This window comes from Lontra canadensis, unplaced genomic scaffold (assembly GCF_010015895.1).
Source record: "Lontra canadensis isolate GAN:19392208 unplaced genomic scaffold, GSC_riverotter_1.0 scaffold67, whole genome shotgun sequence".
NCBI classification, from domain to species: Eukaryota; Metazoa; Chordata; class Mammalia; order Carnivora; family Mustelidae; genus Lontra; species Lontra canadensis.
In genome coordinates, this window is record NW_022631061.1 from 5,246,388 (window position 1) to 5,261,593 (window position 15,206).

Below are 15,206 nucleotides of genomic sequence, written 5' to 3' on the forward strand. Positions count from 1 at the left end.
ACTGTGCCTGCTTCCTTTGACCCACCCTGCCGTTACTACTCCTTTGGCCTCTGTTTCACCCACCCCTCCTACATCCCAAGAATCTCCGCTTGCACACTTCCAGCCAAATGCTTTTCTTACTTAATGATATTTTTGGAGACATAGTGATCATAAGTATTATTCCAATTATAACAACCTCCTGCCACCCTCACCATTTTTACGCAAGCTGGGCCCCTGTGAAGAACTCTGTGGTGTCTGGCATTGCCACACTTATACATGTTTACACAGCCATACCTCTCAGGGTATGTCTGTATGATCCTGCCGTGGGCTGTATCAGAGAAGGGGCACGGGCTCTGCAAAAGAAGGCTTCCAGATTTTTTTGGCGGACAATAATAGTATTATTCAGAACTTTGTATCTTTAAATGATTTCACATTCATTGTACTGGGTCATCTCTAAAACATGTCTGAAGGGCATTTTTTTTTTTTTTTTTAAAGAGCAGACCTTGTGGGCAGTGCCTGGGTGGCTCAGTCGGTTAAACATCTGCTTTGGCCTCAGGTTATGATCCCAGAGTCCCACGATTGAGCCCCAAGTCAGGCTCCCTACTCAGGAGGGAATCTGCTTATCCCTTTCCATCTGCCCTTGCCCACTGCTCATGCCCTCTCCCTCTCCCTCTTTCTCTCTCTTAAATAAATATATAAAAATCTTAAAAAAAAAAAAGAGTAGACTCTGACGGAAAAGTCTAGAATTTAGTCAAGGAATCTCAGATCACAAACAGCAGTGAACAGATAAGGATTTACTACCCACATGTATGAGATTCAAAGCTTGTCAGCCATGTCACCAGTGAACATAACTACATAGTCAGAGATAGTGTTTGCCTCTGCAATCCTGACTTGAAAATATGTGCTGTAATTTTTATTCTTGGTTTACAGTGTAATCCTTTGTTTATATTTAGAAATGAAATTTTAGAAATCTATGATGAAGCTACTAGGAACTAATGAGTGACTTTAGAAAGACTGTAGGATACAAGAAAAATATATTAAAAAATTTACAGGGGCACCTGGGTAGTTCAGTCATTAAGCCTCTGCCTTCGGCTCAGATCATGATCCCAGGGTCCTGGGATCAAGCCTCACATCGGGCTCCCTGCTCAAAGGGAAGCCTGCCTCTCCTTCTCTGACTCCCTCCCCACCCCACTTGTGTTCCCTCTCTTGATGTGTCTCTCCCTGTCAAATAAATAAATAAAATCTTTTAAAAAATTTACATACTATTAATGAGCAACTGGAAATTGAAATTATAAAAAATATGTATTATTTGCAATAGCACCACAAAACATGAAATTCTTAAATACTTTTGAGGATGTGTAGTATCCATATGCTGAAAACTACAAGTCAGGTTTCGAAAAAAAAAAAAAATCAAAGGAGACCTAAATAAAAAGAAACATACACTGTATTTATGAATCACAAGATTCAGTACCATTAAGCCATCAGTTCTCCCCAGACTGATCTATGGATTCAACATAATCCAAATCAATACTCCAGAGGGTTTTTTAAAATAGATACCAGCAAGTTGTTTCTAAAATTTATATGAAAAGGCAGAGGAATTAGAATAGGCAAAACAATTCCAGAACAAAAGAAGAAAGTTGGAGGACATACAGTACTGGATTCCAAGACATACAAAAAGCTAAGTAATCCTGTGTCATATTGATGAAAGACTAATTAGGCATACAGATAAATGGAATAGAAGAGACAGTCCAGAAATAGACTTACACCATGGTCAACTGATTTACAATACAGGTACAAAGGCAATTCACTGAAGAAAGTTAATCTTTTCAACACAGTGCCAAACCAGTGGGATGCTGATGTATGAAAAATGAATCTTGTCTGCCTTTGGCTCAGGTCGTGATCTCAGGGTTCTGGGATCTAGGCCCGCATCTTGCTCCCTACTCAGCGGGGAGCCTACTTCTCCTTCTCCCTCTGACCCTCCCCCTACTTGTGCTCTCTCCCTCTCTCTCAAATGAATAGATAAAATCTTTTTTAAAAAAGAGAGAGATCTTAAAGACAAGCTACAGCCTGGCAGAAAACATTTACAAGACCCATATCTGACAAATTATTTATGTTTAGAGCATATAAGGAACTCTCAAAACTCAGTACGAAAACAATCAATCAAATTTTTAAAATGGGCAAAAGACTTGAAGAAAATACAGGTATGGCAAATAAGCACATGAACAGGGCATTCAACATCATTACTCATTAAGGAAATGAAAACTAAACTCATAATGAGATAACCCTAGATTCTAGAATGACTAAAAACAAAACAAACAATATATGTCATGGGGATCAAAGGTACAGCCTAGGAATATAATCAATGGTATTGTAATAGTGTCGTATGGTGACAGACGGGAGTTCCACTTGTGAGAGCATAGCACAATGTATAGACTTGTTGAGTCACAGTGATGTACACCTGAAACTAATGTAACATTGTATGTCCACTATACGTCAATTAAAAAAAAAACAAAAAAACCGACAGCACCAAGGGCTGACAAAGATGTGGAGCAACCGGAACTCTCTCATACATTGCTGGTGAAAATGCAAAACGATAGGATCACTTTTGAAATGTCTGGTGGTTCCTTATAAAGTTAAAATACAGTTATTAAATGGACCCCATGATCCCCTTCCTAGGATTTTCCCAAAAAAAATGAAGACTTTTGTTCACACAAAACCTTGAATATGAATGTTTATAGTTGCTTTATAACCACCAAAACTGATGACAACTCAAACATCTTTCAGCTGGTGAACGGACAGACTGTAGTACAGCCATATAATGTAACACTACTCAGTTTTGGTACTAACTGACACACCAACGACATGGAGGAACCTTAAGTGTACTACACTCAGTAAAAGAAGCCAGGCTCAAAAGGCTACATATTGGGGTGCCTGGGTGGCTCAGTGGGTTAAGCCTCTGCCTTCAGCTCAGGTTATGGTCTCAGGGTCCTGGGATCGAGCCCCGCATCGGGCTCTCTGCTCAGCAGGGAGTCTGCTTCCCCGGCTCTCTCTGCTTGCCTCTTTGCCTTGTGATCTCTCTCTGTCAAATAAATAAAATCTTAAAAAAAATAAGGCTACATATTGTTTGACTTTATTTATATGGTATTCTGGAAAAGGCAAAATTATAGGTACAAAAGCCAAATCAGGCTTGGGAATAGGGTTAGAGGTTGATGCCAGAGGGGAACCAGGGAATTTTGGGGGGTGATGGAGCTGTTCTTCATATTGGTTGTCGTGGCAGTTACATGCTTGAAAACTGTTTACTCAAAATAGTGAATTTTACTTTATATGTATATATCTATATATACATATATGTAAACATATATGTATATATTATGTTTTGATTTAAAGAAAACATAAATTTTGGGTGCCTAGGTGGCTCAGTTGGTTAAGTGGCCGACTCTTGGTTTTGGCTCAGCTCATGATCTCAGGGTCCTGGAATAAAGCCCACATTGGGCTCTACACTCAGCATGAAGTCTGCTTGAGATTCTCTCTCTTTCTCTCTCTCTGCCCCTTCCCCCACTGATGTGTATGAATGCTTTCTACCTCTAAAATAGCTAGGATAAAAATCTTTAAAAACATTTTTTAGACAAAAACAGAATACATAAATTTAAAACATTCAGTGTGGAAAATGATAATGCAATATAATATAATTAAAATATAAAAGTTCCTTATTATTTTTTTAAAGTCAGCTATAAAATTGCCCTTGGTTAAAACTAAGAAGGAAAACTCAGAGGAGATGCTATTGGAACAGTTCTGGGTTGAGTGAAATCTTATGAGGAGGGAGATGCTCCTGCTTGGGGTGTATCCCAGACATCCTGAAAACACTGCTTTTCCAATTCATTACCTTTAAAGAGTCACAATCAAACTATCCATTCGTCTCATAAATGCTTGCAAATGGCATTTTGCGCTTATTTGTTTTCTAGCCCAAATAGCCCGTTCCTATAATTTGTGATTTTAAGAGTTCTCTGCTCTTCTACCCAGTTAAGCAAACCCACAGTACTGTGTTCCTTAAATATTCAAATATCACTTCTTAATGCAAAGCTACCTTCTCTCCATATAGGAACCATACAGTGAATGCAAAAATATGCATGTCTGAAGATTCAGGAAGGCTAAGATTATTTGCACACTATCCTAACATACACTGGTCTCTCCTTTCTTGAAAAAAGTTTTGCTCATCATTACTTTCCGACTAAACTGCCATCTTCTATGTCAACACAGAATGTGCTAGAAAGAACACTGGATTGCAAATTTTAAGTACTACATTTTTTAAAAGATTTTTTTTAATTTTTAAGGAATCTCTACACCCAATGTGGGGTTCAAACTCACAACCCTGAGGTCAAGGGTGCACGCTCCACCAACTAAGCTAGCCAGGTGCTCTAAAGTACTCTGTTTAAGGTCATTTCAGCCCATAGCTAGCTGTGTGGCCGTGGAAAAATGACTCATCTCCTGTAAATAATATTTATCTCCAGCCCTGACCTCTCTCCAGGGCTTTAGTTAGGAAGCTTCAAATTCCTACAGACACATACAGCCTCTCATGGAGCATTTAATTGTTCCTGGATATTAGTTACACTGGCATCTTTTCCTATCACTCAAATTATAATTATTACTTATTCGTTCATGTATTCATGCTTTACTTCTTCAACTAGATTACTTCAACCATATTATAAATTCTTTGAGGAGAGAGAAGAACTCATATACATCTTTGTTTCTGTCGAGCATCTATCACATAGCAAAGGCTTAATATTCTAAGTTGCTGATATAATTACTTGAGCTTACATATTCTAGCTTGCTGATATAATCACTTGCCTTTGCAAAAAATACAACCAAGTTTGACATACTCATGGAGTTTTTCAGGGCCTTCTCTGGCCACTCATGCTGTGGCCTCCCCTGCTGCCTACTTCTACTAATCTACCCTTGACTCCAGTCACCACGGTCTATGGCTTCATCTTAATCTAGTTTGTTCATAGCATGAACACTCTCTGAGATAACTTTTCCCCCTCCTTTTCTTTTTCTCTCACTGACTCTCTCTTTCTTTTTCCTCAATCTACTTTCTGAAGACTGACTAGGATTTAAGCTCCATAAAACCAGGGTATAATCATGCTCCCTGTGGCATACTTGAAACCTGGACCCAGGCCTGGCACATAGTAGGCACTCAATAAACACTTATGGAGCTGTTGAACTTGCCCTTCAATACAGTGATACCTATTAGAGACTGCACAATTCAAAGTAACAAAATCACACAATTTACCTATAAAGAGGTTCTACAAGGTCCTTTTCAAGAAAATCATGGTCATTCTTGACAGCCACAATGTTGATGGGAAATTGGGAATCTGAAAAACAGAGAAACAGAGAAGATTTTGCATCTTGTTTTTATCTGAATGGACTCCAGTATCTTTTGACCACCACATTTCAGTACACGTGACCAACCTTGGCAGTTACTCCTCCATTGATGGGTGTGTTGGTAATGTTTAAGATAGTAGGCAGTTTTATTTTTATCAAATAAATGCTTTTAAGGACACAAAAGAAGTGTGAAATATGAGAATAACCCAGTGCTTGCCCTTGGACAGGATCGAATACTACGTGCCTGTATTGTTGTAGTTCATCATAATTGCAGACATCTGCCCATATGAAGAGCTTTTTATACTCTCACCACCCACCTAACCTCACTGACTTTTACCTTGATCAGTTCATGAAATACTTAGTTTGGCAGATTTTGTTTTCTTCAGAAAGGAAATTTCCCAAAATACCCAAAGCTCAATGGCCTCGAATGTGTCCTTTTGTAGCAAAATCTTGAGTCACTTTAGACTATCAGCAGAATATTCAAACAACTGATTCTATCCAAAGAGAAGAGATTCCAACATCATAACTTTTCTCCCACGGACTATTCATGCCAACTTTGGAGGTCAAGGGCAATCCTCAAGATGCAGTGTCCATTTTATGTACCTTATTCACAGAGGGAAAAATTTGGAGATTGTTCTAATAGAGGGCATAGTCAAATCTAACTGACAATGTCAATTCATTGTCATCATCCTGCCACTCTTTCTCTTTCTCGCTTTATATTTTGCATTCCCTCCACCGTGAGAGTCATAATAAATCTAAAGGTACGTAAATCTTAATGTGAATTAGGAACAGAAACAATCCCTTCTGGTGGTAAAAGTAATGTGAGTGCATTCCAGGTGGTGCCAGAATGAAGACTGTCTTGTTCTGCTAGAGAGGGATTGTGCGTAATAATGAAAAACAGAGACACTAAAGCCCAGCTGCCTTGGCTTTGAGTCTTGGCATTGCTAATCTCTAGCTGTAGAACTGGGAACAAATCACCTAACCTCTTTTGGGCCTGTGTTTCCTCATCTATAAAATGGAGATGATGAGAACTATAATATTTACCCTGCAGTATTAAGAATATTAAAGGAATAGCATAGGTAAAGTGCTTTCAAAAGAACCTGGCACATTGTATGCTCTATACTATTTGTTCTTTCTTATGATGCTTATTCAATGACTATGGCTTAAACACAATTTGACTGGTACCTTTTACTTACAGAAGATTTTTTTTTCCTTAAGAAGGAAATTTCTAAAAATAATCAAAGTTCAATGGCCTCAAATGTTTTTTCTTTTATAGCAAAATCTTGAGTCACTTTGAGTATCAGCAAAATATTCAAACTATTGATACTATGTGAAGAGAAGACATTTACTCTACTTCTTAGCCATTTGTAGACAGTTCAGTTTAAATTGTGAGCTTATAATATTGTGAGCTTACAAAGAGAATTTCACATTATAGGGAAAAGCCACTGTGTCACAGCTCAAGAGACTGATTTTAATTCCAATTCCTCCACCTTTTAATGTTGGAGAAATCATGTAACCTCTTCAGGCCTCTCTCTCATAATCAGGAAACATGGTGGGGCATGGAAGTAGAGCTGCTTAGATCAAAATTACAAAACCCTCCTTGCCTACAAGGCTAAAGTTTATAAAAACTTGTATCAGAGACTCTCAACTTCAAAGCATATTCTTAGATATGCTATCCGTAGGGAATTCAAGTTAGAGAAGTAGAACAACTGTTCCATTTTGTTTTCTAAAATGTAAAACTGAACTTCCAGGTGAGTGAGTGAGTTTCAGGTGAATTTTGTTGATTCTTTCTGTCCTACATACATTTTAGGCCATCAGGAAGAGAACTCGATGCTTTTGCGTGTGCTAGATATCCTATTTTAGTCCTACAGATCTCCACTCTATACCCTGCCTTGTGCCCTGAGGATCACCCATGTGGATGGCATTCAAGGGGATCCATGTCCATTGGCTTCCTTTCATTTTTGGCCAATGGGAAGCCCTGGTGGAGACCAAAGGAGGAAGGAGGGTGAGTCAGGGTTTTTACCCTACTGATTCTCACCCACCGCCAGCTGTGTCCTCTGCTCGAAGGAACCTCTCTTGTTCTGGGCTCTGGCACCCTCTCCCTCCATCCACAACTTGGTAATAAACATTTTTAGAAATAAATCCTCCTCGGATTATCCCGAGTGTGCCGTCTGCTGACTGTTGGGATCCTGATTGACTATGGATAAGGACTACCCAAGGGGTCAGAACTGATTATGATTTGGTACAGCACAGTACAGCATGGGCAATACAGTGAATAATACGGTAATAACGTCACATGGTGATGATGGCGACTACACTTATTGTGGTGGGCGCCTGCAATGTACAGAATTGTCGAATCACTATGGTGAACACCTGAAACCAATGGAACAGTGTGTATCTATTCCACTTCCATAATAATAACAATCAGGAAAGCTGCTGATGGTGGAAGGCTGGAAGGGGAAGGCAGAGTTGGGATTGGCGGTGAAGAGAGGAGAAGCAGAAAGTAAAGAAGTGAGAAGCGGTGTCGAGCAGAAAGGCAGGCAGGCCCAGGCAGCAATGCTCGTGTCTAAATGGCATCAGTGTAAGCCCTGAGATGGCAAAGGCTGAGGGAAAGAGACAGCAAAGAAACATTGTTGAGAAGAGACTTGGAAGTCCAAATACACCACAGGATATGTGCGGCTCATTTTTAATTAATTCTCTTTATGAAGAGTAAAGGGGAGGCCAACCTACCCTCATACAACTGAGCGTATTGTGGGAACCCAGCAGCACGGAGCCAGTCGCATGCTTCCTTCGCCTCAATTTCTGAAAAATAAAAGAAAGGGAAATGTGTGAGTCCAATGGCCACACACTAGCACTCTACCTTAATCAAGGAAAAACCGGTGAGCATTATACAAGTTATTACAAAACAAAATTGTTCTCAGGTAAGGCTGCATAAGTAGGCCTACCAGAAATGGGGGTAAAATGATCAGGTAGCACAAAGGTACTTAGCTATCTATTAAGCTTATCTTCAACGTCGATCCACAAGTATTTGGATAATAACAAAACCACAGATTACAGAACACAAAGCCTGAGTTTCAGGCAGGGGAAAATGTCTTATTTATATACCAGGGAAGCAGGGGGCTACAGAGAAGGAGGAAATACTTCCTTGTGATCCTTTTTTTTTTTTTAACCAATTTTTTTTTTTTTTTTTAGCTTTTAAAGATAAGGCTAAGAATACTTATCCAACATTCTTTTATCCTTTTACTCCTGGGATAATGAAAGAAAGAATACAACTGGATGGTTTATGAAAATGTATTTTCTCATGAAGAAAGGTATTACAAAAATCCAAAGTATTGTTATTTCTTTAATTTTTCTAATGGATTTAATTCCCAATGCCTTCTAACAAGATCTTCATTCATCAAGCACATTAGAATGGTTTCAAGCTGCAGAATACAGCATGGAAAAGCAAAGCTGGTTATCTGGGAGCTGAGGCGAGTTTGAGGAGGCTGCTAGAATCTCTGAGGGCCGAAGCTAAAAGGTCGGTATGTCCTTTGGGTGACCATTTCGGTGTGGACGTACCAACAACACATGGGACCACCTGCCTGGAGAAGGTTGTGGAGTGAGATGGGAGGAGTCTACAGTATGTGAACCAGGTCACTTTTTGACCTTGTGAATCCTGGATCATTTCCCAACCACAACTCTCTTAGATAAATACAAATGCAAGGGAAAAGAAGTTCATCTGTCAAAAGTCCAGTTTCTCCAAACAAAATTATACAGCCTATTATAACGGCTTTCCACGCAGTTCCCCCTAACAGTCTCTCTGCTGTTAGGATGGAACCTGCTCAGATCACTGTACTTCCATTTACTCAGATGTTTGTTTCTCCCCATAGCAAAAGCCGGAGAGTACAGGGTGTTCTTGGGGCAACAGCAAAGTAACGATCCACACTAACATGAGCTGCAGGCCTGAGCCTGTGTACCTACACTAAAAGCACAACGTCTGTGCATTGAATTCAGGAAAACAATGTCTGTGCAGCATAATGTTTAATATGACAGAGCTATCTGCTGTATGTTAGGGAAATACACCAAAGGCGAGATCTTGCACAGGCCCCAATGGGAAGAGCAAACACTTTCCCCATCCCACTAATCCGGCTGGACATGGACTGAGATTTGTCATTGAATTCAGGGAAGCAGAGCTTGTGGTGGTCCCTATCCCAGAGTGTCTGCTACTTCTGGCATCTCCCAGTCCACTGTCATTCCAGTGACTGACAATTTCTAAATCTTGAGTTTTTTGCTTGGCATGAGGGTTTTTTTACATAATTGGGACCAGCACAGCCCTAATATGTACTCATTCCTGCCATGTAGGCAACATTCAGAAATACGCAAGCACCAAGCTGGAGATAAAAGCTCTGGAAAGCCTTTTAGGAGGGGAGAGTCTCTGAGATCCACAAGTGCAGTTCAAAATGGACTGTACTGTATTGGCTAATGCGGGCCTTCCCTTTGAAGGTACGAAGGGCAATTACTGTACAGCCTGAGAGCCCTATTCAGTACTCCTTTGAGAGTCCTTATACGAAGGCTTTCGCTTTGAAAATCACACACGTATTTCAGGGGAAGTAGGAAATGCACGTTCTGACCTAACATTTGGAAAATGTGGTGAGTTGCTACTGAGTCATAAATAGACTGTTGCCTTCTAAATTTTCAAGCTTCAGATTTGCTTTCTCTTTCAATATAACGTAGTGGTTAGTAAGGAGGAAATATCTAATTTCTGGGCATTCTCTAAACTTAATTATGAGCCAGCAAGTCTTTTTTTTTTTTTTTTTAAGATTTATTTATTTGAGAGAGAGAGAGAGAGAGCAAGTTCAAACAGGGGAAGTAGCAGAGGGAGAGGCTCCGCACTTGACACTAAGTCCGCTTGAAATTCTCTCTCTCTCTGTGCCTTCCCTGCTTTGTGCACACCTAAGCTCTCTCTCTCTCTCAAATAATTAAATAAAATCTTTAAAAAAAGTTCTTCTAGATAACTTGACTTTATTTTTTCACAAGACAAAGATAATGAACTGAAATTCTATGCACACGTAAACATGAGTAATTAAATCTTAATCAGAATTCGGCTAAGTCAAATCCTCAAATAGGCCGATTTTTAGAATGGGTAGGCACTTAGCCTTTAAGTCTCAGAGTCAAATACAACAAACACTGCAATTAGTAAATAATAAATGAGAAGAAACCACATCCCAGCTGTGGTGGATGGTTCCTCGCCATCACTCTCGCACACCCAACTTGCTATTCTATTTCTGAAAGTCTCTTAAATATCCCCTGTGCTCTAGCTGTAGGCCCAGCACCTTGATACCTCAATCTAAGGGCAAAACGAACTCTTGTTTACCACCTACTAACAAGGCAATCAAACAAAATAATCACACATACCTAACTGGCATCAAATTTGACTTCTTCCATCACACTGAGTTGGAGGGGAAAAAAAGAGCCTTACAATTTCTACTGAGTGAGTCCCCACAGACCCGACTAACACCCATCAGCCAAATCCTACTGTTTTCCCCACAGCATATTACACTTGAAGTGGACAAAATGCTTACAGAATTAAAAAGGAATCATTATTGCCGGTGTCATCATTTCACCAAGATCCATCTAAATGACATTTGAGGAGAGTGTGAAAATCTCTTTTTCACTGTGCTCTTGCTGGCTAGCACAATATTCTGTGAAAGCTTTAAGGGCCACTCAAATCACATTTCCATAGTTCTATTTGTTCTCTATTTGCAACCCATACCTGCCCCCCATGGTAGCTCCAGGGCCACAAGGCAAAGCACCAGGTTGCTGTAGTCAACTAAATGTGGGGCAGAATAGGAGAATGCCCTTGGACAGACTGGTCTACTGATCTCTACTGTGGTTACCACATTACATTACCTGAGCAAATTCAATCCATTTGGTTCCCTACCATGAAAGGATTTCATTAGAAATTTTGTAATTATTACATGTAAAAATCATTTCTCTTAAACTCTGTAGTGGGTGCCTACTTTTGCCTGCCCAACATCCTCGCCCACTTCTTCAGATAATAAAACCTCTTTATGTTCAAAGCCTCTGCTATATAGGTTAGATGGGGTTGACACTCCTGGTCACCCTAACCACATTCCTTGACCCTGTCACTACCACCCAAATGGCCATGACCTACTCCTCAAGAACACCTGGTCCCCCTTAGTTCAGGGAGACCAAGGAGCCTTGGGATCTTAGGTCAACAGTTGTTTGGAGGCTGAAATCAACTAGTTGCAGGGGGAGATAGCCAGCTGTTCAGTTTCTGCGCAAAAACCAAGCGAACCTTTTCACTCAGTAAATCCAGAAGATGGTTTGGTGCTAGGCATGCCCTTCTGCCACAAAACTGTGATTCTACTTAAGGGAAAGTCACTCACTTTGCCTCAGTTGCCTTTCCTACATGCTTAGAACATGATGTGGTCTCTGTTGAGAGGCAGATGTGTAGAGGGAGGCTGTCTCCCTGGGTGCCTCAGGAACTGCACATCAATGGGCATGGGAACAAAGTCGTTGTAGAAATTCACTACAGCCTGTACACTGGTTTTCAAGAGTATTATATTATTTTTTAATCATACATGCTCAGTATATTGAAAACTTATTAAAAAAACACAAAACCACAATGAAAGAAACAAGTCAACTCTTTCCCATTACCAACACATAATACGCGTTACTTATCAAAATGGTAATCGTTGTGATATCTTTCGTTGACTACCTTCTTCACGTAGGAATACATTGTGAATATTTCCCCATATAATGATATTGTTGGTAAAACTGGGAAATTTACTTTGTTTTGAGAAGGATGCTTATTTTTTAAATACATGGTTTTTGAACACTGACAGTTGTTAATCACAGCTGGGAGGTTATAAAATCAAGGTAGCCAAGAGAAAACAGTTCAATAGGACTTCACCAACTCAGGCTGATTGTGGAAAAGGCTGGAAATCTTTGTGAGTTAAGAGATTTACAAGCTGTATCTTTAAAGAAATATCATGTAGTGATGTTTGGAAAGTCAAGTGGATAAGGTTCTGGAAGGCTCCAGTCAAGTAAGGGGATATTTTGAGCACAGCAAATTTGCTGCCCAGGTTGGCAAGCCTCCTCTCATGTTACAATCTCATTGAATTTTTAAACTGGTGTTTCTTGAGTGCTTGGGAACGGCGTGTTCTCCCAGCTAAGCATTTTAAGTACATTTTTTGGTTTCCATTATTCTCGGCACAGCAAATACTTTTTCTGTAGCTAATTCAAAGGAATACTATTCTTTTTAAATGACTAAAAATTCAAATTAGGGCCAAATTAAATTTTATTATTATCAGAAAGTTAGCTGGCCAGAAGGAACCTGGTCTACTGTGAAAAGTTTATGAAATCATTATATAGAGGCATATATATTTATGTTGTTCTTGCAAATCTCCTAAAATTTCAATGGTCATACTGGCTCCAATTTAAGTAGGTCTTCTTTCTTAAATGTTCATTAAAATACTCAAGAGAAGAGGGGAAAAAAGACATCATGGGTCTCCATGTAATTTAGAAGAGTAGGTGCTTTGTTTTTTCATTTAAACTGGCTAACTGGTGGGCACCCTGTTTCTGAAAGATTATGGGTGACTCAACCACCACAAGATGTCTGCAGTGGATACAATTAACACTATTAAAGTATATCAAAGGTATTAACATTTCAACACACTTATGGTTGTTGGCTTAGGATAATTTATATGGCTGAGTTAGCTTCATTATTAGTGTACTACTTTAGACCAATGACTCTTTTGTCTTCAGATGGAATTTCTCAAGTGAAGTCTCTATTTATTGAAGGTGTATTTACTTGGCCATACAATAGGCTAGTTTTGTTAAAACCAATGCCAGAGCATCCATCCCAACTACAGATAGACATGAATGATGCAATAATTAACACTATATAGAACTAGACACTACAGCCTTCCTTCTCTAAGAGCGCTTTATAACCCCAATCACAGGTGCGGGATGAAACATCAAGTTTTGTAGTCATAAGAGACTGATTTACAGTCTGCATCATGGTGACAGGATATCTCTTCTTTATACTCTTTGAATTATTATAACAAGTTTATTGTGATGTGCAAAAGGCCTGAATAAGTCTTAAATGTTTACCAAGTATAGTTTTTTTCTAATACGCATAACCTTTTCTTTCCATTATATTCTAAGTTACTCGTAGAACTAAAATACAGGTTATTTAGAATAATTTTAAGATTATTGACTACTGAATATTCAAATCAGTGAACCAACTGATAAACACCCATTTTATCTCCCCCATAACGTAAGGAACTTTTTTTAAGGCAACTTTTTCCTTAATGCATAGCAAAGTATCTTGCTGTCAGCTAATCGAGAACGAAAGAACAAAATCTGGAAGATATATAGATCTGTGAGTTATACTCAGTTAAGGTGGGGATTCATGATCATGTTTACGTGTACTATTTTCCTGAAAGCAAGGATCACATTCATGTTGAGACATACTACCCCATCACTAATTCTTAACCCTAGCCTTATTTCTCGGGCCTTGAATGATCTTCTGCAAGCTGGATTTGTACAAATCTAGTCACTTAAAAATAATTTCTGTCAGAGTGAAAGAGGATCAAGCAAATTCAACACCTGAGTGGTAGGTCTATTCCTAGTCACTGAAGGGTTGTTTTAGTCACTCTTTTTCAGCTTTGTTGGGGCAATCATATATATATGTAATACATATATATGTAATTTATTATGAATCTGTTACTAATTTATTTAACTATTAAATTTATAATGAAAACATACATACACGTACATGTGCGTACACACACACACACACATTTCCTTATACACTCACAATGATTCCCTGCTCTTTCCAGTTGTCACGGAACCTATAGTTCTCCTCCAACTGGAAAGCAAATACTTCTCATCCCACTGATGTCTGGTTTTGCCATACGACCCACTCTGGCCAGTGAAATGTGAGCAGAAGCAATATATGCTGGTTTCGAGCAAAATTCTTCAAGAGTCATCACCATCTAGAGTTCTTCCAGTTTTCCTACTCTTTTCCCTGTTCCATGAGGCCAAGGTATCCCAGACAGAAGTTGTTCCTTCAGCCTTGGTCCTGGAATGATGACACAGGGAACAAAGCCAGAACAGACCAGTTGTGGACATGTAATATCAGCAAGAAATAAACTTCTATTGTTTTATGCCACTACAACTTGGGAGACAGCTTGTTACAGTGACATAATCTAGCACAAACTAATTTAATGCAGGGCTAGATAGTCATTCTAGAGAGAAAGAATATGGACCTTAATTTCAACTTGAAGCTGTTGTTGGACATCTGTTAGTGTGCCCTAGAAATGAACATAATCAGTCTCAGTAATCATTTCTGCTTGGAATTCTGCTTCCCTGCCTATGGTACATGGCCTCTATGAATTAAAAAAAATGTAGGGGCACCTGGGTGGCTCAGTGTGTTAAGTGTCTGCCTTCAGCTCAGGTCATGAATCTGGAGTCCTGGGATCGAGCCCCCATGTTGGGCTTCCTGCTCGGCGGGGAATCTGCTTCTCTCTCCTGTCCCACCGCACCACTTGTTCTCTCTCTCGCTCAAATAAATAAAACCTTTTAAAAAAAGGTAAACAATCCTTTCATGATCCTCTGTCACATGCAGCCACATATGTGAGTGTGTGAGTGCACACACATCCACAGTTTTTCTCTCTCTCACACACACACAGCAGAAAATCAAAAGTTCAGTTGCAACTGAACAAGGAAAGTCCTCAGGAATATAAATACTATTCCTTATGCCCGTATTCTTAAAAGTATAAAAGAAAAGAACAAAAATTTAAAATCCCAGCCCGCTCCATCTCAAAGAAAAAGAAAGC

The 15,206-nt window shown here is 39.4% G+C and overlaps 1 protein-coding gene across 6 annotated transcripts in view; it reads right to left on the minus strand.

Annotated features, from left to right (window-relative positions):
• STARD13 (StAR related lipid transfer domain containing 13) overlaps positions 1-15,206 on the minus strand; it is a 233,929-nt gene that overhangs the window by 54,114 nt on the left and 164,609 nt on the right. For 5 of the 6 annotated variants that reach the window (XM_032880033.1, XM_032880037.1, XM_032880032.1 and 2 more), the window contains exons 2-3: positions 8,089-8,160; positions 5,267-5,348 (exon numbers count right to left, since the gene is read on the minus strand). In XM_032880033.1, coding sequence (XP_032735924.1) covers positions 5,267-5,348; positions 8,089-8,160 — 154 coding nt within the window. Of the gene's footprint in view, positions 1-5,266; positions 5,349-8,088; positions 8,161-13,506; positions 13,512-15,206 lie in introns of all 6 variants that reach the window. The other variant, XM_032880036.1, reaches the window with a different exon arrangement.